At 50.4% G+C, this 25,046-nt stretch overlaps 2 protein-coding genes across 6 annotated transcripts; both read right to left on the bottom strand.

Annotated features, from left to right (window-relative positions):
• Positions 1-952: 952 nt before the first annotated feature.
• C1QTNF6 (C1q and TNF related 6) lies at positions 953-12,900 on the bottom strand. 3 transcript variants are annotated; one of them, XM_040063430.2, is made up of 3 exons: positions 12,738-12,900; positions 5,708-5,942; positions 953-4,114 (listed from the first exon to the last, which is right to left on the bottom strand). In XM_040063430.2, exons 2-3 carry the CDS (start codon positions 5,934-5,936, stop codon positions 3,567-3,569), a joined length of 777 nt encoding a protein of 258 aa, XP_039919364.1. In that variant the 5' UTR covers positions 5,937-5,942; positions 12,738-12,900; the 3' UTR covers positions 953-3,566. The 3 variants fall into 3 exon arrangements, with proteins under 3 accessions (XP_039919364.1, XP_039919363.1, XP_039919365.1); XM_040063429.2 differs by lacking the exon at positions 12,738-12,900 and adding an exon at positions 9,837-10,033; XM_040063431.2 differs by lacking the exon at positions 12,738-12,900 and adding an exon at positions 6,836-6,964.
• A 5,500-nt stretch (positions 12,901-18,400) lies between these two features.
• SSTR3 (somatostatin receptor 3) lies at positions 18,401-23,294 on the bottom strand. Of its 3 annotated transcripts, none has more exons than XM_040061224.1 (2): positions 22,933-23,294; positions 18,401-20,055 (listed from the first exon to the last, which is right to left on the bottom strand). In XM_040061224.1, exon 2 carries the CDS (start codon positions 19,992-19,994, stop codon positions 18,789-18,791), a length of 1,206 nt encoding a protein of 401 aa, XP_039917158.1. In that variant the 5' UTR covers positions 19,995-20,055; positions 22,933-23,294; the 3' UTR covers positions 18,401-18,788. The 3 variants fall into 3 exon arrangements, with proteins under 3 accessions (XP_039917158.1, XP_039917159.1, XP_039917161.1); XM_040061225.1 differs by having other exon boundaries at positions 23,104-23,294; XM_040061227.1 differs by lacking the exon at positions 22,933-23,294 and adding an exon at positions 20,779-20,883.
• Positions 23,295-25,046: the final 1,752 nt, after the last annotated feature.

The following is a 25,046-nucleotide window of genomic DNA, read 5'->3' as shown; positions in this document are numbered from 1 at the left end:
TGACCTCACAGAGTATTGCATTTACTAGGATATATATAGCCCTTGCTCTGGGCCTGACACAGGACCAAAGAGGCCTGTAGGGATGTGTATGATTATGTATTTCACCCTTTGCCAAATGAAGTGTCTGGTACATATCAAACCACAGCAGAAACTATGTGAAGGCAAATTAAACTCAAACCAGAAGGTCCTATTTGGGCACCTCAGCTTGGTTTTTTGCCTATCCTTCTACCTCAGCAAGATGCCTCTCAGTCCAAAGATGATAAACAAAACCCCATGTACCTCTTTGACTTGGACTGAGACCCCAAAAGGCATCTTCCTGTCCTTAGGATTCCACTCCTTCTAAATCTTTCACTCAAGCTTACAAGTCTCCAGTCCCTGCTCATGTCTTCCCTTCTCCCTCAACTTTACAAGCAATTGCCACTCATCTTTCCACCTCTGACCTGAATCTCAGGCCTTTCCCATCACACACAGGTCTTCCACATATGCATGCCCAGCTTAACTCTGGAACTCTGACTCATTCCAATATTAGGGAGCACAAGTGTCCAATCAACAGTTTACTGTCGCTCCTACATTGTACTTCCTGGCCTTCAGCTCTTGGCAGAGAAAACAGAAATGTCATAGGGAAAACAGAAAAGGCTTGTGCTTACCAAGTACTTGATAGAAGAATGTGCCAAAAATTTCATAAGATAAAGGGATGTGATCTCCCTTAAGAGAACTTCAACATTAACCCAGCCTTCCTCAATATAAATAAGTATGTGAAGCTACTCCTACAACCCATTCTATTGTCCTGGGATTTTTTTGGTAATCATCAGAGAATCCTTTTTTTTTTTTTAATTTGCTGAAAGTTTTTCCAGGAAAAGGAAGAGGGTAGTCATAATTAGAAATGTTCAAGCAGTAAATATTTTAAGGTAATGGCTCTTTGCAAAGGAAAGAGACACAAGATTGCCAAGGATTACCCAGGGAAGTTTCAGAGCTGAGTTAGACTTTGTACCTGTCAATTTCAGGTCAGTGTCTTTTCCATCACAACATTCAGCAATAACCAGAGCTAGAAGGAATAGGCTGGGAGAGAAAAACAGATTTAAGTGCAAAACAACCAAGGAAAAAAGTTTAATATCACTGAGAAAATATATATATATGTACAAAAGTTCTTGGAGTCTGTTTGGTTTTGTTACATAAAGCACCATTACTTCCAGAGTACATCACAGCTCAGCCTACTACACTTTCCAGAAAGCACCCAATACTCCTGAAATCTGATTTAGCACCAAGGGAATGCCATCTTGTTTAGCACCAGAAGCTGTTAAACACACTCTTTGGTCCCCCTTCCCTCCTCTCTCACGTGCATCAGGCACCCTCTGGCTGCTCATGGGTAGCACAGGAGACCTGTCACCAGCATTCAATCACCAAATAGGAAAGGAGAAAGAAGGAAGCTTATTTATGGAGATATTCAGTGTTAGAGAGGCTTGCTTCTCTTCAGGCTGGCATGAGGCATGACCATACACTGTACATAGACTCTTTCTGGGTTTGCAGCCTGTTGAGGAAGAGAGAAAGGGATTCAGTCCTGAACACTATCTCCAGCTTTCTGCTTCCTCTGCTATGTGAAATCCTGTCTCTGAGCAATTCCACACATTTGACCTGCTAAGGGGAGAGGAAGAAACTCACAGTCTCCTTTAGTTTCCATGATCCCTTTGTCACTTTTCCCTGTGATATTGCCTTATTGAAACTTCGGGTTTTATACCCATTGCCTCACTGACAGTGGTGGGGAGCAAATTTCCTGAAACTCACTACAGTCTGTACAGCTTCCCCAGAAAAGCATGGAGAATAAGTAAACAGGATAAGAGAGAAAATGCCCAGAAATTTTTTCAAGGTCAGTTTTAATATTTAGCCTTGGTCCCTGTTCCTTTGCTATCCTGGGCTGTGTGTACCAGACCTAATGTTGTATAATGATGCACATTTCTTCTGGGAGAGCCCTGGTAGTCCCATGTGCTAAAGGCAGAAACCATAGCTCATCATGAGACAGCAGAACCTGGGTAAGTCCAACAATTTCATGATCAGTGATGAGCAGAGGAGAAATACCTGTGTTTCTCCTGCTTGTCCTGCCCTGAGACGCAAAAAAGAGACAAGTCTTGGAACTGCTGTTTATGGGAGCATCATGACATGTGGAAGTAGGTTTCCTAAAGTGCTGAGCCAGCCTCACCTGCTCCCCCCAGGACTGCATCCCTTCCAGAGGGATGCAAGTGGGAGCAGTGTGAGACCAATATAAATAGTACTAGAAAACCCTACCACTGGCATTCCTTTCTCACTGTGACATCTCCAACCTGACAGAAAGAGTGAGGGTTTGTTTTAGCCACATGCTTTTCTCAGTTACTCTGATGAGATTGCCGGAAAAGGGCATGGAGCATAAGGCAGGGAAGATTTTAACCCTTGGGCAAGGTGTTGTTGTCTCACCTCTATCTCTCTTCCATCATAGAGGAAAAGAAGTGGCAGCCTGTCCAGGTCTGGAATTGATGGAACTGCAACTTCCCCTACAGCCTCAAGCTCAGGTCCTAAAATAGATCCTTCAACACAAGTGTGGGAAAACCACCTTCAGAGGACAATGAAACGGCACCTCTGCCAAAGGAGAGCAGATTCAGGTTTGCTCTCTGGACTAGCTTACCATAGATGATGAGCCAAGACTGAGGAGTACCCCAGGGGAGGTGTGGGAGGGGGTTTTCAACATCTTCTCTCTCTGTGTCTCTCATTCTGTGATAGGGATCCCTAGTGATACTGGTGATCCCTAGTGGGAACAGAATTGTCGCCTCTACTGAATCATGGGCAGGCGCCCACGAAGGGTCTGGCCAGGTGTCTTGCCCTTCATCTCTTTGCAGAGTTAGAGCTGGCACAGAGGAGGAAAATCCCACCAGGTCTAGGCTTCACAGCCAGCCTGGATTCTGTGACACAGAAGGGTGTCTATGGAAAGCCAGTTTAGAAGGCCAAGAGTTCCCTTTTTGGAAAGACAATGTCCTCTCTCAGTGCTCTTATATCTTCCTTGTGCTACAGGAGACCATCAGACCCCAGTCTGCTCTCTAGACTACAGATATCAGAGGTGACATTAAGACCTTGTTTTAGGCTGCAAAACTGGTATGTCTAGGTAGGATGGAGAGGAGCCAGGATGTACCTTGGCAGTGGGGACTTTCTAGTGCTTTCCACAGGAGTCCTTTGTGTATGAAGCCCCAAGGATGGACACAGGCCCACGAGCAGCATTTTAGCTTTCCTCTTTCTCTAGAACCCTAAATGCCAGAGGCAGCTTGCTGGCAGATTGAGAAGAAGCCAATAACCTAAGCTGGGGTTTATGAGGTGAGAGGCAAGAGGTGGTATTGCCATGATGTAAAGTGGACAGATACAGGTCTGGGTACAAGACAGCGTGAGGTGGGAGCCAGTGTGGCAATTTTCATACTCAGTGCCTGAGAGTTGACAGGCCCATTTCCAAGTGATTTGCAGTGATTATGGGCAGTAAAGGGAGAGAGAAAGAGAAAGAGAGAGAAGAAAAAGGAAAAGGCCTAAGAGGTCCCAAGGAAGAGGAAAGGCAGTTATTCAATGCTGGGCTTGACCAAGTACCCGCTGAAGGTGATGTACACATCAACATCATCACTGTAAATGGCATTCTCCCGCTCTCGTTTGTAGAGCCTCACCCAGATCTCATCATTTTCCTGGAGCTCCAGCATGAGGCTCTGGCTCTGCATGATGCTGCGGTCGCTGGGTTGGGCATACAGGATGACCGCCTCCTCTTCGTTGTGCATGATGTGCATGTAGGTCTCCTTGAAGTTCCAGGTGTGGACATTGAGGCTGAAATAGTAAAGTCCGCCCACTGAGCAGTAGAACTTGCCGTTGAACATGTCGAAGTGGCTGTAGAGGTTGACGAAGACGGTGTCAAAGATCAAGACCTGGAAGCCCTCGCTGCTGTGCAGAGCTTTCTTGCGACCGACGGAGAATGCAGCGTACTGATGCTTGCAGGGGTCTCCAGCTGTGCCCATCTGTCCTTTACTGCCTTTCTGGCCCTGGGCACCCCGTTCACCTCGTGGTCCTTCTTTGCCCCATTTCCCTGGCATCCCAGGCTCTCCCCGGTCTCCTTTCTCTCCTACAGGAGGAAGCAGAAGACAAAACTCGTATGTGATGCCAGAAGATGTGGAAGTGGTGGTGAGAAAGCCTAATGGAGGAGGGAGAGGATTGCACAAGAATGGGGCAATGCCAGAAGAAGGAACACTTCTGAGGGTCACAACATCTCTGCTCTTCATGGGAAAGGAGCTAGCAGAGCTCTGGGGGCAACTGGAGTCTCTTCCCCGATGAATCCCCTGCTCACCAAATGATACGGCTCTGCTGGAGGCACCAGGACCTCTCCCTAGGAGACTTCAGCCTCAGAGGGAGTCCGGCAGTCCAAAGTACTACTGGGGCTCTTGATCTCTTCTTCCTCTCCCACGCTCCTTTACCTCCAGCACAGCCTTACCCTCCCACACACATCTTCTGTGACCCAGTTATCCACACAGGTTGCACACTGGTCTTGCTGTAGGCTGGAGAAGGGGAAGAACTGCTAACACCTGTGGAGGAGTATGATTAGGGAGGGACAACATGGTGGGTCGGAGGGAAAAGATCCAAGCTGGACTGGGCAGATGGAGCATTGCAACTTAGAGGGATGGTACTTTCACAGTACTGGCATGCTTTGAGCATCTTGCATAATTAATACTGCAGTTCTAACCTGGTGTGCACTGCCCATCACACACTTGGGCAGGCATCAATACAGAGACCAGCACCAGAATGTACTTTGTGTATACGGAGAAGGAATGGGACTCAGAGCAGCCCCCAGCGCTAAGTGACAGCATTCAAAATCTGTATCTTGTTTTTTTCCTCCTCTCCATCCCCTGCATGGTATTGAAGGTCCCCCTTAGACACCACACTCTAGTCCAGGCCTCTATCAGCCCTTCTGAGCTTTGATGGATTGCAGCTACTTCCAGGCAGCGCAGGGAAGGGAGAGCATCTGCCCAGTTAACCCAGAGGAACCACAGGGCTACAAGCGTGCGGCAGCATCCAGCTGGGAACAGGCTTTTGCCCGCAGCGAAGGCTAAAAGGGGATTCCTGAGGGGAGGAGCTGATCTAAAATAGGGAATCCTTTCCCATTGGTCAAGCCAGCCACTGCAGGGAGGAATGAGCTGGGGGTCACTGCCATTTTAACCTGGAGGTGCTTGCAAATAACTGCTGCTTCCCTTTGCCCTCCTCCCACTCCCAAATGCACATGACCCACAGAACTGTGGGGAGAAGGTCTCCCCACAACCTCCCTGGGTACAAATGCCCTCCAAACATGCTTATTTTGCAGCTGATAAGGAGTGTTCCTTCCTTCAGGCACAACGGGAGTCTGTAAGTCTGAGACAAGGAATGTGTCCTCCCAGCTTGGCAAGAGGCTGTCAGTGCCACTCCTGTGTTAGCCAGGAGCAAGAGTTAGTAGCAGGCAGCATCCTGAGGCACAGAGATCACAGCAGAGATATGCACTGGCTTCCATCCCCCCGGGCTACTCCCCATCACAGCACAAAACACCTAAACCCTGGTCGTAGTATGTGTGGTTACTTATCCTCCAGGATGGTCTGTCAGCACAACCAGCATGCCAGAAATCCAGCTGTCACCTCCACTGCAATGCCATCAGTCCCTGAGCTGGCCTTGGCATCCCATGGCAAGGACTTACCCTTCAGAATGGTGATGTTGATATAAGGACGGACCTCTGGCACTGGGTAGGGAAAGTGGTGGTGGCTGGGAGGGACTGGTGGGGTATCTGTGGAAGAGTCCAGTGAGTCACAGCAGCGCTTGCAAGCACCAGGGCCTGGTTCTGTGAGGTTAGGTTCATCAGCAGGTGCCCCAAACACAAGAGGGAGAAAAAGGAAGGTCAGGGAGGTGCGCAGGTAGGTTATGTCCATGGTGACCTGGGAAGATACGAGGAAGTGCTAAGAGTGAGGTATAAGAAGGGTGAGGACATAAGGAATGGAACAGAGATCATGATGAAACATAATTCTGTGGCTGGAGCCAGGGATGGGATGAAATGGCATTGTCCTGTGGAGGGAGCTTGCATGCTTGTTCAAGGCTGCAATCTGAGCAGAAACCGCATGGCCCAAGAGGGTTCCCCACACCCTTCTGCCCAGGCCAGTGGAGACTTGGTGCTGAGCCTGGGAGAAGGCTTGACGCTGACTAGGCAAACCATTAAAGCCACTAGAATATTCAGTCCCAGACTAGCATAGAGGAAGGAGACAGAATCATAGAATTGTTAAGATTGAGAAAGACCTTTAGGGTCATTGAGTCCAACCTCAACAGTTCTTTAGCAAAAGCATGCTCTGGTAGGCAGCTCAGTCTGTGGGAAGCACAGTAAAAAATTTCTCCACTGTAAAAAATTTCTCTATCACTGCATATCAACCGTTTATAGGAATCTAACCCCCAAATCCCCATGTCCCAGATGGAGCCTGACCCACATCTCTTGGCAGAGATGCCTCTTCTCCTGTGGGCTGGGAACTTAAATTCAGCCTCCTCCTCTCCCCCACGAAATCCCACCCATCCCGGCGGCTCGGTCCCCTCCCACCCATGCCCAGTGGGTTCTCAGGCAATCCCCAGCACCTTCCCAGGGGGACGGCCGGCTCCCCAGCGCAGCCTTTGGGCAGACCAGAGGGCAGCTGCTTCTCTGCAGAGGGTGAAGGACGTGAAGCTCTGCAGCTTGCCGAGAAGTATGCTTACGAAAGACAGACATGCCAAGCAGCTGAGAAAGCCCCTCTTGCAGCCTGCGCCCCCCATGCTGCTGCCTGCCCCCCAGCGCAGCGCAGCTGCTCACCCCGGAGGCCGAAGGCTCCCCTCTTCGCTTCCCTGCTCGCCGGCTCCCCTCTGCCTGCAGGGCAGGCCCCCGGGCCCATGGCTTTAAGGAAGCCGGCTCTTGGCACAGGCACTGCTCAGAGCTGGCTGGGTGCGCAAGCTAGGCTTGGACAGGCTCCCTCCCCTCTCCTCTCCCTCCTTCTCCCTCCCTGGCTTTGGGTGCTCTCCATCCTAAACCGGCTTGGGTTTCAGCGTCTTTTTAACTCTTTCCTAGGAAGTGCCTTTTCCTTGTACAAGCTGTTGGTTTGGTTTCACTCTGTGCCTTTTCACTTCCAGACAGCAAAAAGTGCAGGCAGCGCAGGCTGTGCCCTGTGCAAGGGGTGGACAGCAGCAGGGCAGTGTCCCACCCTTGACATCTCGGGATGGACAAGGTAGGGTGCATTGGTGCAAGAGACAGACTTTTCTTCAGGCAGAATGTTACAGGATTCTGCACTAGTCCCTTGCACTAGTCCCTTGTCCCATGTATTCGTCCTTCGCTTGGCCATGCTCTCTTCCCAGCTGTGCCTGACCCACTCATAGTCCCTAAACTCCATCTTTCATTCTCCCCTGCATTGTTTTTTCTGCACGTCACTGTGGCCTCTTGCCCCAGGCGTGATATTTCTAGCAGAAGCAGCTGCCAATGGGGAGAGGCATCACTTTTTTCCCTCTCTGGTCATCCCCTCTGCCTGGGCAGAGCCCCAAGCCTTGTGCTCCAGCACGTGTCACCCCGTGGTCATATCCCCTGTTTAGGTCCCAGGCTGAGCAGTTTCGATGGGAGGGGTGTGCCTGGTCTGAAGCAGAGCCTGGCTGCTGGGAGCTGCCTGCCAGCAAAACTGGGGATCTGGAAACAAACGCTGGCTGTGACTATTGTCCCCATCTTGGCGCCAAGCTGACAAGCTTGTGCCTTTGGGGTAAGCACAACGTGGCTGCAGCAGAACATTGGAATGAAGGGCATTTTAGAGGGGAGAAGAATGCAGGGTGGGAGAGACATGAGATTTTTTTTTTTTTTACACTGCGGAGTCTGTTGGGAAGAGGATGAGAAGATTCTATCCTGCACCAAAACCTATCTGGGTATTTATACTCTGGGAATGTGTGTGTGTGTGTTGGGGGGGGGGGGGCGGTGCATATACAGATCTTTGGGAGGCAGAAGGAAGGTTGGACAATATGGACAATAACTCTATTCTGCAGGGGTCAGAAATGCCAAGTCAGCACTGTGCCTCCCGCAATTTCCAAGAGGAGCTGCAGAAGGCTCCAAGGTTTCTGAGGGGAATAGGGTTTTGAGCGTGTCTACGTGTACTGGGACTTTTTTTTTCTCCTGTTTCCCTTCTCCCGTTTGTTTGGTTTAGGAATGGGAGGCCCTGCTTCCCAGAGAGTGGCTGGCGTTTGGCAGCACCCCAGAACCACTGGAGAAGCAAGCGGAAAACTCTGGGAAAATATGTACTGTGAGCCAGGGGGGAAGGGAGGAATGGGGGCTGGGAGGCCTGGAAATATTCTCAGGCTGCCTGTCAGCCTGGAGCTCAATGAACATGGAGTGAACATGCCTTCCAGCTGGGACAGGAAGAGGACAGAGAAATTCACTGCTGAGTGCGTGAGTTCCTCACTGGGCTCCAGCACTGACATGCAATGAAATCCACTGCAAGTTGCCCACGTTTGCCCGTGCCTCAGTTTCCCCTCTTGGGAAATTAGTGATGGGGGAAAGGTTAGGGCAATAATTCTTGCTAATGGAGCCTTACCAGCTGACAGAAGAAGGGTTTTGTGATCAGTTGTGTTGTCTGCTCCTGGATGCTGCTGGTGGGAATTTTGGCAGCTGACAGTACTATTAAAGGCAAGTAAATTTTCTGGGATGTATGAAAACTTAGAGATTGATGCTGAAGACAGAGTTCTTCTCTGTCCTAAAAAAGCTCCTACAGTGCTTCTTTCAGGTTTTCCTGCCTGGCTTATTTCCAAACATGACATTACCCACTTTTGCAGTTCTTGGCCTTATGCCTGGCCTCTTCCACCTTTCCAAGGGAAAGAGGTAGCAGGGAGGCCATTGTCCTCATTTCCGTCCCACATTTCCATCTGCACTCCCGAGCTGCTCATAGACAAGCAGATGTTCTTCATGGGGGACCTCATCAGCTGGGGCCTTTGCCTGTGTCTCATCTGACTGCAAGAACAGCTCACAGTGAGGAGCAAGCAGGACTTGGTATTTAATGTCTCATCTGGGCTGATTAGGGACCTGCCAGGAGCCAGCAAACAAAGACATGCTCGGGTGGCATTGCCCAGCTGGGCAGAAGTTTATGCTAGTAAAGACACTTTCACTAAAGTAATATTGCCCTGCTCCCTGAAGGGAACAGTGTGTACCAGCAATATTTAGCCAGGGCAGTCACATTTGCAGGAGATTTTGAGAATTCTATCCAGTAAACCTGTGCCAGCCATGCTTTAAAGTGCAGTCCAAGCCTGAGGGTGCCTTGTGTGCCCAACAATCTTTGTTCTCCCTCATCACACACTTTGCCTTGGAGGCAGCCCAAGGAAGTACTGTCCAGATTATACTGCAGTGATCCCTGCTCAAAAGCAGCTGTTTTCTCCTCCTCTATTTCCTCCCTTTTCCTGTACCCACCACAACACTGGCAAAGTACGGGGACAAAGACTGTCTCTACCCCAGTGGCTGCCTCCTATTACCCCTCTCTACCACAGGTATGGAGAAGGAAATTGATGTTTTCTCTCCTCTCTCGCCCCTGCGTACACATGTAGATCATCTGCCTTGTTGCACATCCACACACACATCCACACACAAAACACTCGCCCTTCACAGCTCCTCCCTCACCAAACTTCCAGAGCGAAGTTTATCATTTGCACCAAGAGGCAGAGGAAGAGCCCCTTCTCTTCCCCTTCCTGACTGCTTCCTCCACCACAGCTGCCTTTCCTTCCCCATGCTCCCCACTCCTCTGCCCCCAGTCTTCAAGAACATAACAAGCCAGGAGGGGAAGCGGAGCAGCTCTTACCTCTGCTTCCCTCCGCAGGGGTCCCGCGCTGAGTTATCTCTATCCTGTATCCTTAGCTGCTCCTGGTTAGCAGGGAGGGAGGGCCGGCGGGGCCCAGCTGACTCCAGCCAGATGCTCGCCAAGTGCTCTTATGTAATTACTGTCTTTTCCATCCTGCCTCCAAGGCCTTTGTGAGTGCCTCCCCTCCTGCTCTGGCCCGTGTCAGGCTTGGCTCTCCCTCCCTCTCTCCCTTCTTCCCTCCCTTCCTCCCTCCCTTCTTCCACCCACCCTGCACAGCATCACAATTTGCTCAGCTCAACAGCTGATTCCTCCTGGAAGCAAAGTTCAGGCTTTTGGCTACTGCTGTTACTACCGTTGGAAAGAGAGCTAACGTGTCCCAAGAGCTGGGAAGGGATGAGCAGCACTGCTCTGCACCTGCCTCCTCTACATCACAGCCTGACTGCTCCTGGCTAGCTTTGCCCTGCCCTTCCATAGTGTCTGTAAATGGGGAGGGGTACACCTGAGACACGGAAAGGCAGCAATGTGGTTTTTTGCTTCAGTAATTTGTGGTGCCTTCAGGTTATCCTGTAACAGCAGCTGTCACTCTGCTGTACCAGGATCGCTGATCATCTCTGGCCAGGCAGCAGCAGAGGCTGGGAAGAATAGATGACCTTTAAAGGTCCCTTCAACACCAAACTGTTCTGTGATTCTGTGATTCTGTGATTAGATAAATCTTTTCCAGCCTGTGGTCTCCATGTCTGTGCACAGGACTTGTGCAACAGCCAGCCCTTGTTACTCAAGAGCACCAGCATGGTACAAAATTAGAATACTTTCTACATCTCTAAGGATGGGCGGACCTATTAGATGTCAGCTGCACGGCTACATTTCTCTTTAGACTTCTGCCCATGTGGGGCCTGGACCGAGCAGAAATGACACGTTCCCTGGCTTTGTGCAGGCTGCTGCTGAGTTTGACGGCACTTCTGCCAGCAGGGATTTCTGCTGTGTGCTGCCTGGCGGCCTGGCCTGTCTCACACAGAGATCAAGGCCTGGCAAAGACTCTGCTTTTTTTTGCTTTTTTTTTTCCCTGTGCATTGCTGAAATGCCACGTGGCTGAGGAGCAGCTGGAAGAGCTGTTCACCTGCACTCATTGCTTGAGCAAAGATGTTGCTAGACCTGGCAGTCTCCAATACTGAGCAGGAAAGTGTGAGCCTGTCTGCTACTTCCCAGTGTCCCCACAGCCAGTCCTTGTGTGACACAGCTGAGAAGGGAAGGAATCAGACACTGGCTCACAAGCTGCCTCATTTGGAGATGCCTCACAGCACCACCCAGGCTGCCCCCCTCCCCATCAGCAGCTTTTCCAACTTGAGTGTCCCATCTCTCACCCCCACCTTGGGACCCTTGACCCTGCCTGTGAGACCAAGGAACTGTGCTGGTATCCACCCCAAACTCTGGCATGTGACTACTAGTAGGACTATCCCTACTACAACAGTAAACCAGTACTGTTTACTGTCTTGTGAACATGTAGATCCAGCAGCTTGGCTGGGTGGGAGATACCAGGCGACACTGTAGCCTGTTTGAACCAGTTCTTAAAAATAACCTTCAGGCAAGCCTGCTGCCTTCTGCTTCTCTGCATTTGCACGCACCTGAAGGCCCCCTCCTCCCATCCACTCCTGTGTCGACACAGAAAATTTCACTCCTTTGTCATCCTGTCCTGTGCACACTCCTAGACCTGCCTGTATCACTTATCAACAGCAGATCGCTACTCAAGGCATATCAGCTCTCACAAGGCGTGCTGAGAAAGGTGCACAGCGGTTTGGGTGAGAAAACTTTCTTCAGAGATACCCATGATCTTTCTCACCAAAGAAACAAAAACTCTGTGGAGGGGAGATGGGGTGGTGGGGCATGAGTGGACAGGTGGATGGGCAAGGTTGCTGGTGTTTAGGAGCTCACAAACTCTTGGATCTGTGAGGGTGCTTTCCACTAAGGGAACCAGACTGACATGACAGAATTACAGAATCACAGGGTGGTTTGGGTTAGAAAGGGCCTTCGAGATCCTTTTTCCAAGGCCCCTGCCCTGGGCAGGGACTTGTTCCAGTAGATCAGGTTGCTCAAAGCCTGGCTTTGAATGCTGCCGGACATGAGGCAGCCACAGCGTCTTTGGGCAACCTGTGTGTGACTGGGATATGCAAAGCAATCACACGGAGACGAGAAATTTTCGCAGGGCAGAGCTCCTCTCAGAGAGCTCAGGGCTGAGCCAAGGCCGAGAGCCTCTCTGCCTGTTTATTTCTTACTTTTTATACATTTGTGGGTCTGGCTGTGCATTGGCTTCTGGAGTTTTCACCCCTCAGCCAAATGGCCAGACCAACTGTCAGTTACAATTGTTTTCAGGTTAGAAATATGCAAACAAAGGACAGAGAATGAAAAACAAAGGATTTGTTTATGTTACATGTGTGAGAAAAAGTGAAAACTGCTCCTAATATTGTACAGTAGCTAAAAAGTCTGACTCCATTTTATGAACAATCAAAAGGCTTTAAAAAACTCAGAAAAAACAGGGTGACACCTGTGCCTGTGCCTGACCATACTCACAGTGAACAATTTCTTCCTAGCATCTAATCTAACCCTGACCGCCTTCATTTTAAAGCCATTCTCTCTTGTCCTATCACTACATGCCCTTGTGAAAAGCCCCTCTCCAGCTTTCCTGCAGTCTCCTGTTAGGTACTGGAAGGGACTATAAGATCTCCATGGAGCCTTCTCTTCTACAGGCTAACAACCCCAATTCTCTCAGCTTGTCTTCACAGGACAGATGCTCCAGCCCTCTGATTATCATCATCACCGTCGCCTTGGACCTACAGCAAAAGGTCCACGTCTTTCATATATTGGGCGTCCCAGCCCTTAGATGCAGCACTCCAGATAGAGTCTCACCAGAGAGGAGTAGAGGGGCACGATCACCTCCCTCGACCGGCGGGCCACGTTCCTTTTGATGCAGCCCAGGACACAGCCGTCTCTCTGTGCTGCGCCTGCACGCCTCTCATGCCTGCACAGGTCCCTCTGGATGTCGGGCACGCTGGGGGGTGGCACGGAGAGGCTCCGCTGCCGCTCGGCAGCACGGTCCTCAGGCGGGCGGGCAGGGCAGGAGCCCGGCCGCGGAGCCCGGCCGCGTTCCCGGCTCGCCGCGGCGCCGCGGCTGCCGGCCGGTGCCCGATCCCCCTCTGCAGGACGCGCCGCGCAGCGCCCGCGTCCCCCGCGCCACCCCCGCGCCGCGCCCCCCGCCCCGCCGCTGTCCCCCGGAGGTGTCCCCCCGAGGCGTCCCGCGGAACCGGGATGGGCTCTCGCGTCCCTTCCGCCCGCAGCTCCGGCTCCAGAGCCCCGCGGGGAGCCGCGGCGGGGCACTGCCCGCCCGGGAGCGCTTTGCCGGCCGAGGCATCCGTATTGCCGTGCCCCGCGGCCCTGTTTGTCATGTAGAGAAGGCTGCTGTGCTGCAGCCCAGGCACGTGTCCTAGCCCGGCTGCATTGACGCACTGGGTATGCGCGTGTGTCTGTTTGTGCATGACGCGCCGAGTGTGAGATCTGCGTGAGCCGGCTGCGTGGTGTGTGGCGTTTGCATAGTTTATGCTTGGGAAGGCAAAGAACAGCACTTTTTCGTGAGCAAATATTTGCATATTTTCCACTCGTTCGAGCAGATAAAGCAATTTCAATTCTCTGTCGGATCCTCAGGAGAGATAGGAGCATCTTCTTTTTAAAGGTGTTTCCCTTTTTTGTATTCCCCTGTCTCTTTTCTCTAGAGGCTATTCCATTACAACAATGCTTCCTGCCCCCTCCGCACACCCCCTTGTTCCACAGCCCTGTATAAATACAGCAGAAAGCAGAACGTGGCCTGGACAGATTTGCTGTTGCCTGATCTGAGCTGCTGCGATTCCCTGCTGATGACAAATACAGCGGCTCCCTAACAACATCTTCAAATGACATTATGTGTGGGCTGTGTTGGTAACAGCCTGGAAACACACCCTTAGTTCTCCACAGTGGAGCCCCTCTGCCATCACCATTCACCACCCTTCCAGTTTTCCTCCTGAAGATCCACTGCGGAGCAGGAAAGTTGCACTGAGTGGGTCTGCAGCTGCCCCAGACCATAGTTTTGTGTGTGTGTGTGTGTGTGTGTGTGTGTGTGTGTGTGTGTGTGTGTGGAGGGTCCTTGCCAAGGTGCAGATGACCTCTCCCAGCCCGAGCCTGTGTGCGTTAAGGTGATTGTGTCACGTTCTTGGCATTCGTGCTTCGGCTGAGCAGTGCGCACAGGTCTGGGTGTGTGGGCACCTGTGTGGGTGGCCCCATTCGGTCTCATACACACCTATATCTGCTTGAACCCGTGCATGGCGTGAATATGTCTGTGTGTTTACACACATCTGTGCAGTCGCAGATACACACACACACAAGCACACAATCATGCAATAAACACTCTTTTGCATGCATGCATACACAGCCTCTCTATCTGCTCTTGTGCACTCAGACATCTCCACACGAACTCTCTGACAGAATGGGTTCCCTGTGTCTCTATCACCCCATCTGTAATCACACATTTGCTGCGAAGAGGATTGCACAGTGCTGCTGAAATCATTGCAGCCCTTTCTAGTCTTGCAGCTCTGATCACTACGTGACAAGAATTAAACCTTTTGTGCAGCACAGGGCTTGATGGAGCGCCCTTATCTCTATGTCTCTGCACCCAGAATAGAAAAACTCTTTTCCATACCTGACTGGAGCAAATCCCCCCTGAATACATCCAGACTTTCATTTAGCCACTGCACATGGTTCCCATGCCCTCTGGGTTGCCCAGAGTCAACCACACCATCGTTGAGGAGAGGGAGAGGGATCACAAGGGCAGTCAGATTAATGCCATTACCATAGGAAACTCTGGGGATTCACCAAGAGGGAGACAGTGACCCGAGGCAGTGACCTCCTGACCATCATTCCAAATGCATGTTCCTATGAAAAACAGCCTTTAAATCAGTGGTGATAGTTTGAAGAATTTTGTGGCATTTATTTTCTCCTCATGAATTTTGGACAAGAAATATCTTTGACTTCCCCTCCCCCAGTATTATTTTCTGTTCATCTTCATTTTTTATTTCCCCAATTTGTCACTGCAAAACAGGATACAACCTAGGGGGGCGAGGAAAACACAAGACAGAAAAATGTGATGCTTGTGTCTCTTTCCTTTTTAAACCCCTATTTAATCTAAAAGTCTCAATTTTCTTTGCAGATCTCCCTGGAACATGTTTTGTTTGTCCCAGCAGGCTGCCCTGCAGAGCTGCCTTGGTAGGAGCTCAGATTCCGTGTGTCAAAATGATGTCTCCTTGGCACACTTGCTTGGTGCTGGCACTGCAGTGCTTGGGCTCCTAAGGAATGTTGGTATTTTAAGAAGCCAACCAGTCGACAGAGTTTCTTCAATGGTGATTTGCAGCAAATGGAGCTGCAAAGGTGTTTGAAATGAAGTCTCCTCTCAGTTTGGTGATGAAGGAGACTGTCTCTGTTAAGTGTGGGCAGCTGGGAAACTCCCCCCATCTCCCCACAGCAGCTGGGCTGCCACTCCATGGATAAGGAAACCAATCCTATATCAGCCATCTGAGCTGCTTCCTGCAAGGTCCTTGCTCACAGTCACATGCCTTCTTCAGTGCCTGGTCATCAAGCATGAGCAGTGCTACAAGCTCTTCAGTTAATACAATTTCTGCTCTGTCCTACAGGGATTGCTCTGCCAGGGGAGTTCAGCATTCACCGGGCTCTGCTCTTCTCTGCAAGAGGAGCAACACAGACTGGAGTTTGAAGTGCTGTGTTGTCCATCTACCTGACCATTTGCTAGTCAGCCCTTCTAATCTTTCCAGTTCCTGTTGCCCCTCGTAGAGGCATAAGTTTTGGCAGTCCATCCTTTGGCAATCCTGCCAGGATTTCTTGGTTGTGTTTCACCCAGTGGATGTTGCGGGAGCTCTCCAAGAAACTAAACCAGGCTTTTTTTAGTCCAACAAACTGTATCCCACGCCCATGAATAGTTTGGCTGCTCTTCTGACTGGGGCCCACAGTGTGGGAAGCTGATGCATGGATTGAAGGAGAAAAAGATGTAAGGACATAGCAGAAGATAGAAACTAGCTACCAAGCTCTTTCTTTTCCCTGTGAGCTGAGCATGCATTCCTGGGTGTCTGACTGCCTGTGCTCAGGGGAATGCTGTAAGGGCACCTGAGCAGTTCCTTTGTGGTCTGGCAGGCAGCTCAGCTCCCGAGGCTGAGCTTGCAGGCATGGACAGTTTGGCACCACCATCCCAGGCTTAAAGTGGAAACATGAAGATGTAGGATTTCAGGGGACAATCTTAGTCATGGAGGTGATGGCAGTACCAGCGGTCGAGAGCACAGCTGAATGTGTTTTGGTTGGTTGTGTCTGCAGTCCCTGCCCACCCTTCCTCTGCTCTCTAACATGGCTAGGAGAACTCTGTTCACCCGACACCCTTTTCCAAAGTTGGGTGCCCAGCACTGCAGTTCTGACGCCTGCCAGGCCTTCATGTCTTCTCATATTGCCTTTGTGTGACCTTGACTCTTGCTTCCTCATAAAGTGATTCTGCTCCCATCATCCTCAGCTACTGAAGCTTGTTCTGCTTTCCAGCTCAGGACTTTTGGCCTGTCCCGGCACACCTGACCCCATGCCACCCTGTCCCTTCTCTTACCTTCTCTCAAGTGACCCGTGAGACATCTTTCCATTACCCGGCCAGCTCCCATAACTGACCCTCCACAAGTCACCTCTTGCCACATCTCTTGACCTCAGTGAGGCATGTGTCCTTCTGGTGGGTCCCTCCTTCCCATTTCCCAGAATTGTTTGTAGAGAAAACTGCTCAAAGGGCTGTGATATGAGGATCATTTCGGTGGCCGTAGCTTAGCAATAGCATTCATGGAGAAGTCAAAAGTGTGGAGACAGACATTTCAGCAGAGCTGCAGGAATGAAGCCATAATGGAGAAGGAGAGCTTAATCCCACCCAGCCTTGTACAGTGCTGCTCCTCTAGCCTGTACACTCAGATGGGCCCATCCACAACTTCCCTCCAACAACCAGTGTGCAGGAGCAGGCACTCATCCAACTCCACTCCATCCAGCACACTTGCTCTCCATCCCTTATCCAAGAATTCACATCCAGACCTAAACATCCTGCAGTTACATAAACACACTCCCTCATCAGTGTTTGTGTACACTTACACACATGCATACCCCCTTACGTACCCCTGTACACGTGTGCAGATGAACATCAGTGCCCAAGACTGGCACCAGCCTCCCACCAGCCCTGACTTCTTGGTCTCCAATCCTCTTCAGCCATCCCCGTACATGTACAGTCCGGGGAAAAAAGTTTTGCCTACAACTACCTTTGTGCACATGCAGACACATCATGTGTTCACCATCCTGAGCCAAATACTCTACCACTTCCCACAGGATAAGCTGGTTCCTGGTATTGCCCAGACTCTTTACAACAACAGCTCCCACACACTGGAGATCCCCTAACCTCTGTCTGCTTCCTGCCCCCAGCCCTGTACTGAGAGATGCCTTAATCTCTTGATTCAGCCAAACATGACTCCCTACAGAGATTGACTCAACTCAAAGACATTGTGTATTCTCAGGAGAGCCAAATCTGTAGCACCCCCTACTCTAAACACATAGAGCAGTTTTGCCCACCTGGCCTTCTAAGTCCAAAGGTGTTTTCTTTTTTTACAGTAAAGCTTGAGGAGAAGAAAAGAAATGCTGCCTCCAACTCATGTCTCATTGTCTTCGTCTCTACCCTTGTTACACCTCCCACTAGGGTGCAGAGGCCCCAGGAGAACCCTGAGGAATGAAATGCTCATTTTTTTCTCCCAGGTAAGTCTTGTCATCCTGCCCAGAGTTCATAAGAGCTCTGAAAAGAAAGAGGAGGTTTTGAGCAGTCAGTGATCTCCAGCGATCTGTCCCCAAGACTTTTTGAAGAACTAGAGAGGGGCCAGCCATGCATGCAGCTGGCTGGTATGCCTTTGCTGCAGACATTTCTCCTTCCTGTTCAGCTTTTAAGGTAAACCACTTCTCATGTTTATAAGGAGGCTAGTCAAAGCACTGGGGTGCCTACATGTGGTGCATGCCATTTGGGGACTTCCTCGAGGTGCCACCATGAGATGGCAGCCTATGCCCTCCAAAGCTGGGTCATCTAAGGGCCGATCATCGCTCTAGAGCTGACCTTGTTCTCTCTGTACTCTCAGTGCCCTCACCTCTTCAGCTCTCCCTAAATGCAGTCTGCTCTTTTACCTGGTGTTGCCAGACGAAAAATTGTTTGTTCCTGGTGGCGAATACAATGCTTATTCTTCAAAAGCCACTGGCTTTTATTGGACTGCACAATGTTTATTCCGTAGGAAGAATTCAAAAGCAACCAGCCCAGTTGTGCCAACTTTTACCAGTTCATCGGGCAGTCAGGTATGACTTTGGGGTCACCGACCACAAGGGACCACCAAGAGACTCCCAGAGCAGAAGAACACATGTGTAAAGGGGAGGCAAAATACATTAATGATTTTAGAGAAATTAATATCATATGTATGTTTATTCTGGGAAAATCAGTGAGCATGTACATAAAATATAGTATATAAATAGGAGCTTTTCCTGTACTCAGCATGCATGATCTCTTGAAGGATTATCAGGAGGAGATATCCCCTCATGCATCCAGCCAAATAAAAAATGCCCGATTCTTAATGCTACATTAGTGTTAAAGAGGTTTTATTTTTACCAATTTCTGGTAACACTGGCACCACGCAAACCTCAGGTGTCTCTTACAAAGCCAAGAGCAATGCTTTGCTTTTTCCACAAGACCATGGAGCTCTATTCATCTTTATTCCTGGATTTGTTATTCCCTTGTATCAATGTCTCCCATTGCCTTTGAAAGCAGAGAATGTGAAGGGGTCCTATGTCCCAATGTCTCTTTCTCCTGCATCACCCCTTTCATCATAAATAACTGACATGCAACTTGTTCCTCTTTTCGCATCCCGCAGGCTCCTCAGGGAGTGGTTTTTGCTCATTGCTTTTTCCTTCTCCACTGCTTAGAGGGCACTCCTGCCTGTCATTTCCATTCTGGGTGATCTTGCTGATCTCACCCTCTTCCCTTTCATCATCAATCTTCTCTGGGGGACATGCTGGCACCTCCTGGCTCTGGACTCGGCGGGACGGCCTGAAGATGGCCCTGCGGAAGCCCTGCTTGAAGCGGTAGGAGAGGAAGCCATAGATGATGGGATTAGCGCAGCTGTTGGCATATGGCAGCACCACCACAAGGAAGTAAACTCCAAAGAGGGATGGTTCCTCTGGCAGCGGGCAGACAACGTTGATTATGTTGAGGACGTAGAAGGGAAGCCAGCAAAGGACGAAGACAGCCACCACAGTCACCACCATGCGGGTCACTCTGCGCTCTGAAAGCTTGTGCTTGGAGGACAGAGCCCTCACCCGCCTGCCAGAGGAGCGAACCTTCACAACAATCAGGAGATAGCAGAGACAAATCACCAGCAGTGGTCCAAAGAAGCCTAGGGTAGCAGTGTAGACGATGAAGCCAGCTCTCCACACCGAGGCAGGCTCAGGCCACTGGATGTGGCATGTACTCATCCCTAAAGGGACATCTGAGAAGACAACCACGGGCAGCACCACTATGGAAGACAGCACCCACACGGTTACACTCACGGCCTTGGCCACCCGTGCTGTTCTCCATTTGGAAGACTTCCCTGGGTGGACCACGGCCAGGTAGCGGTCAACGCTCATCACCGTCAGGCAGAAGATGCTGGTGAACTGGTTGATGGCATCCACGGCCATCACCAGGCGGCACATGAAGGAACCAAACGGCCAGTAGGACAGGGCATTTTGCGCAGCCAGGAAGGGCAGGCCCAGCATGAAGAGCTCATCAGCCAGGGCCAGGTTCAAGATGTACACGTTGGTCACCGACTCGCTCACGGAATGCCGCAGGACCACATAAATGACCAGGGAATTCCCGGCCAACCCCACCACACAGACAATGAGGTAGACCACGGGGATGAGGACACCGCTGACAACTACACCAGGGCTGACGGTGGAGGAGCTGTTGGGGGTAGTGAAGCCTGCCCAGCTACTGGAGGCGTTCCCCTCCTCCAACACTGCCGGTGTGGGGAGGCTAAAAGCAGAAGTGTCCATAGCAGAGGCAGGGAAGAGGGCAGGGGGCAGTGTCCTTGCAGGATCAGTTAGCAATCTGGAGCTGAGGGAAGGAGAAAAAAAAAATTGATACTGGGAACATGACAGCTGAACAAGCCACAGGTAAAACCACCACATTAACTGTGTGTTAGGTTTGAGCAAGCATGGGAAATCAAAGGGAGTCTGTGTATGTTAGCAGATGCTGGATAATCTAGGACAATATCAAACCCATCTAGTCCTGCAAGGCAAGTGGATATGAAGGGACAGTCAAGGAGATGGCTCAGTGTGGGTCTGTCCTCTAGCAAAAGATCCTCTGGGGAAAAAACGACGGACATAAGGACAGGGAAAGTTTTCATTTTCTGCAAAGGGATCCAGTACTGAGAACATGGTCACCAGTGGCCTGGTTCTCATTTCTAGTGGCAAGTGCTTTACAAACAAGAGACGGAAAAGCATCCAGTGACAAAGTGCCTTTCCAGTTCTGACTTTCCTATTCTCTATTTATCCTCCTGCTTGCTGAAGCCTTTTTTGGACTGGTCAGGTTATTGTTAGCCCCAAAGGAGAAGGAAAACCACTTTCAATTCAAGCAGAGAAGCTTAGCTCAGCACCTGAGCTGGAGGGCAGCTGGTTTGTATTAGGCCAGTTTGAGAGTAAAGGACAGATAATTTTTGGTACACCAAGAGGTATCAATCCAGATCCCTTTTGTCTCTTTTCGTCTTGTTCTCCCCACCATTCTCTCCTTCTGCATGCTACAACACACTGCTAATAGTAGAGGCTCTGTCTGCCCCACCTGTTTGCAGCACCAAAGCAGTGTCCCAGCCTTCCTAAGCTGAGGAGCCCAATTGCTCGTCACGTCAGGGTTTGGCATGGAAACAGCACTCAGCTCACTCAGAGACAGCCTTGAGCAAACAAACTCTCCATTCACCAACAAACTCTCCATTCACGGCTGACACTGGGTGAGGAGCTGCAGGGACAGAAGGGACAGTTAAGGGACGGACGTGGCTTTTGTCAGGGGTCCATATGTGAAATACAGAGCCCAGCACATACTGTGGACCAGAGACACCCTGGAAAACCCAATGCAGGGGAGATTCGTGCTCCTTTCAGGATTACTCCAGCTCTGGAAAAATCTTCTGGAAGTGTGGGTCATCCCCCTGATTTAGGTCCTTGGAAGAGAAGATGACTTAGTGGAAGTGAATGGCGACCCTGGGACTCACCTTTTCACATCTCAACAAATCCCTTAGGGCTCTGAAGCTCCTTTTCTATTGAAATTAAAACTGAGGATGCCAAAGGAAAGGACTCTCAACCTTAACTACTTTCAAGAGGCCAGAGACACTCCAGAGACTTTTCTTACAGATGTGGTTTTCTGTAGCATCATAACTTTCTTCACAAATGTCTAATATGATAGTGTTTGGGGATTTTTTTGTTTAGTTGGGTTCCTGTTGTTTGTTTGTTTGTTTGTTTGTTTGTTTGTTTTGTAGGTGCCATTCCAAGTTCTGGAAACCCTAGGGGAGACCTGAGCTTTAGATGGATTCCTTGGACATCAGACAGGCAAACCCAACAGACTCCACAGGTGTATTAAATTTTGTGCCGAAGGAACCTCATCTGAAAGGCCTCATAAAAACACAGTGGAGCAATTATGTCTTAAGGCCATTTCTACAGGCTATTGTATAAATGTTTCCTGCTTTAGAGTATTTGAGCTTTGAAAGACTGGGATTGTTTAGATTTTCTTAATTTTCAGGTGCCTGGGGCTGTGACACACTGTCATGACAGAAGCCCATCTCAAGGGGTCCTGCAGCACCAGGTTATCCCCCGTATCATGGGTGGCTACAATGAAGAAGCAGAGTAGGAATTGATTTGAAACTCTTAAGTTCAAGGATGTTTACTCTGATATTTTTTCCAAATGTGTTCCAGTGACACAAATCACTTATTAGAGAAAAGAGGAGGGCAATGTCTGCTCTAGGGACAAAGATCACTACAAAAGGTGGCAGAAGCCAGAACAGTAGGTTCATAAAAGTGTGATCCTCTAAAAGATGAAGACATAGATAGGAATCTTTTTGGATGTTCCTCCTGCATGCGAAGGAATTTAAAGAAGAAAAATAGCAAACATTTGGAGCTTTATAAATACCAAATATGGATGGAGATAACTCCTGGTGGAGCTGCAAAGCATTTGAAGAAGTGTCTGGGGTCCAGACCCCAAAGCCAGTTGCTCAGACTGTTGTTTAGCAATATAGTGAATCCAGCTTCAGGGTAGCTTCAGAAGACCTATTAAAAATGCTAAGGTGTTCAACAAAAAGCATGGATTTCCTATAAACTCATTTTCCTGCTCAGGCAGTTGCAGGGGTGAGACTTGATCTTTAAGCAGGCATGGTCTGTTGCTGCCATTTTAACTTTCTCAAGTACCATGTACCAGCTCAAATGCTACGTCACACATTTTGGCTAGTTTGGCAGCAAAAACACTGGGCTCCAGTGCTCCATCTAGTTTGGATCCACTCTGCTGGTTGCTTTGGCAGCACATGCACAGATAGGTGGGAGTTGGTGAGGAACCCTGGCCTCAGACTGATAGCGCGTTGGCATCCACTTGGATCTGTTCCTGATATGGACAGCACCTGTTGCAAGAGGCTTGGGATCCTCTAACACTTGCTATCAGAATATGCCTGGTTCATGCAGCTGGAGAGCAGGAAAAAGGCAGAGAGGTAGGAAGAGATGGCACTACTTCTTTCCTTAGGGAAAAAAAATGTAAATATATATATATATATGTTTCTGCATTGAATGAGGGGAGGAGGTGGATGCTGAAAGCTGAGCCTAGTCCTGGTAACAAACCACGAATAGCATCTGGGAGGGACAATGCAGCCAAATAACCTGCACCACCCCCTCTTGACCCCCTCCCCTCCTGTGCCCCCTGTTTCCCGCGGCCCTGCTCCGGCTCAGGACTCTCCCGTCTCACCTCGGGATTGAGCTCTCTCGTAAGGACCAGGCTGGACTGGCAGAGTTGGAGGGTCGGCAGCAGGGGGTGGTCGGCAGGTTTCCTTCTCTGGAACTGCAGACTTAACTTCTGCATGGACTCATGCCCGCGGGAGACATCTGTGAGGAGCGGGCAGAGCCGCCGGGTACTTACATGTCGTCGGGATGTACATTTTCCTCCGCTTCCCCGGGAGAATCCTTGTCATGCTTTTCCCCTTCCCCTTTCTTAAACGCGACAGAGAAAAGCGCTCCAGGAGGGAGCGAGCCCCGCCGGGCGCGACCGGAGGCGCGACTCCTTCTTCCCGGACTTGCCCATCACCCCCGCCGTGCCTGGCGTGGGAAGGGGCCCGGGGGCGGGCGGGGGGGTGCGCGGCCCCTCAGCCCCACGCCCGTGCGTCTCTCCCCCGCGCAGCGCCCACCATCCGCGGGGCTCGGACAGAGGGAGCGGAGCGCCGGTACCGGGGAACGAACGGGCGCTGGCAGCCAATGGGCGCCACGCACGGAAACACCGGCAGGAGAAGGAGGAGAAGGAGGGGATGGACGACAGGGCAGGAGAACAAAGATGAGCGGGGGGAGATACCGCTACGGAGAATAAAGCCGGGAGAGGGAGGCGCAAGGAGATGGGCAGAGGGATAAGGGGAGCGCAGAAGAGGGGAGGATGGAGGAATGAGGAGCGCGGTAAAAGAAGCTGAAGATAGAGGAGGGAAGAGGGAGAGGAAGAAAAGAGGCACAGAGAGCAGCTATGTGGTGGGAGAGTGACGTGCAGGAGGGGGCAGCTCGGCTCGGCTCGGCTCTCCTAGGGGCACCCAGGAAATGGGCCCCTGATCCAAGGGTCTTGCAGGCAGGACTGGTGCTCCTCGGAGCTGCAGGGACACAGCAGATCCTGCTGGCTGGCAGGGTGCTCAGAAATCGGGGCAGATGTTGAGCACACAAACCCTTCTCCTTTGTGTTCTGCCCTGTGAGCACCTCCAGATGGACAGAGATGAGGGCAGATGGGCAGATAGCAAACTGTCTCTGTCCTTTTCCCTGGCTCCATACGTGATTTCTTGTCTTTTGCACCTTCATTGGGAAAACGTTCCAGTTTAACAGCCCCAAACTCTCCTACCACATTTCATCTCTGCTGGAAGGTATAGACACAGGATAACCAGATCTAAGAAAGAAATTAATCTTTGTGTGAGCAGCTGTCCCACGAAGGATTTTCCCATCCCATTCCCTGCACAAAGGACTTCCCTATCATTCTCACTGTTTCCTTCCCTGCAGCTAACATCGATGACTCCTTGTGCTTTGCATCACCCAGTTCTTCATATTGGGCACTGCTATTGTGAGCATTTAAGCCCCTAGGGTAAATCCCAGCTTTAACAAAAGAAGGCAGTATCTCTTTGAGAACAACATAGCCAGAGTCTAAAATCTGGCATCCAAACCTACTTGGGCAACTTTGTGTGCAGCCAGTGATGCTCAAAGGTGAGCTGATGAAGGCAATACAGGACTTCAAAGTTCAGTACAGGACTTCAAAGCTGTCAGACCTCTTTAGGTTAGAACTTGGCCACAATGGTGTCTGGAGACACTGGAGAGAGAGGAATCCTCACTGGGGAAGGAATGGCATGGGTAGCACCCAAAGGTTTTCTTTACCATGGCAGGGCAAGTGTCTGTAGCACCATGCAGAAGCCCCCAGGCTCCTTTATTAGAAGAAACAAAGCCATGCAACAGCAGAGTTCTGCACAGTCCTTCTAACCCTTGCAGGACTTGTTAGCATAAGCACAGTCATAGGATCAGAAATTCCAGGTCTCCAGATCCCTTCCTCAATGCTGTGCGTTTTGTCCCATTCTCTGCCTGAGCTCCAGTGGAGGGCTATGCAAACTGCTTAAATTATGTTGGGTGGAGAGCTCAGCCTGTGCACTTCCACAGGGAGACAGATACATGAATTTTGTTTCACACACATTGTATGCATTGCTGTATGTGATAGGGGATGGGGCAGACTGAAAAGGTAGAAGCCAAGGCTTGAAAACTGGAGAGAAGTGATAAACCACTGGCAATATATTGCTTTGAGTCATGCTTAGGATGCTTAAAGGAGGTTAGATACCATTTTCAAGTACTTTA

Source organism: Hirundo rustica, chromosome 4, assembly GCF_015227805.2.
Source record: "Hirundo rustica isolate bHirRus1 chromosome 4, bHirRus1.pri.v3, whole genome shotgun sequence".
Taxonomy (NCBI): domain Eukaryota; kingdom Metazoa; phylum Chordata; class Aves; order Passeriformes; family Hirundinidae; genus Hirundo; species Hirundo rustica.
The sequence above is the reverse complement of the archived record's forward strand: the minus strand, read 5'-3'. Positions and strand labels throughout refer to the sequence as shown.

What these genes read in the sequence shown, in the direction of transcription:
- SSTR3 (XM_040061224.1), bottom strand. Translation starts at nt 19,994, where the DNA reads ATGGACACTTCTGCTTTTAGCCTCCCCACACCGGCAGTGTTGGAGGAG.
- C1QTNF6 (XM_040063430.2), bottom strand. Translation starts at nt 5,936, where the DNA reads ATGGACATAACCTACCTGCGCACCTCCCTGACCTTCCTTTTTCTCCCT. An exon ending in CAACATCACCATTCTGAAGG is followed by an intron (nt 4,115 to 5,707) that starts GTAAGTCCTTGC and finishes TTCCTCCTGTAG; the next exon opens with GAGAGAAAGGAGACCGGGGA.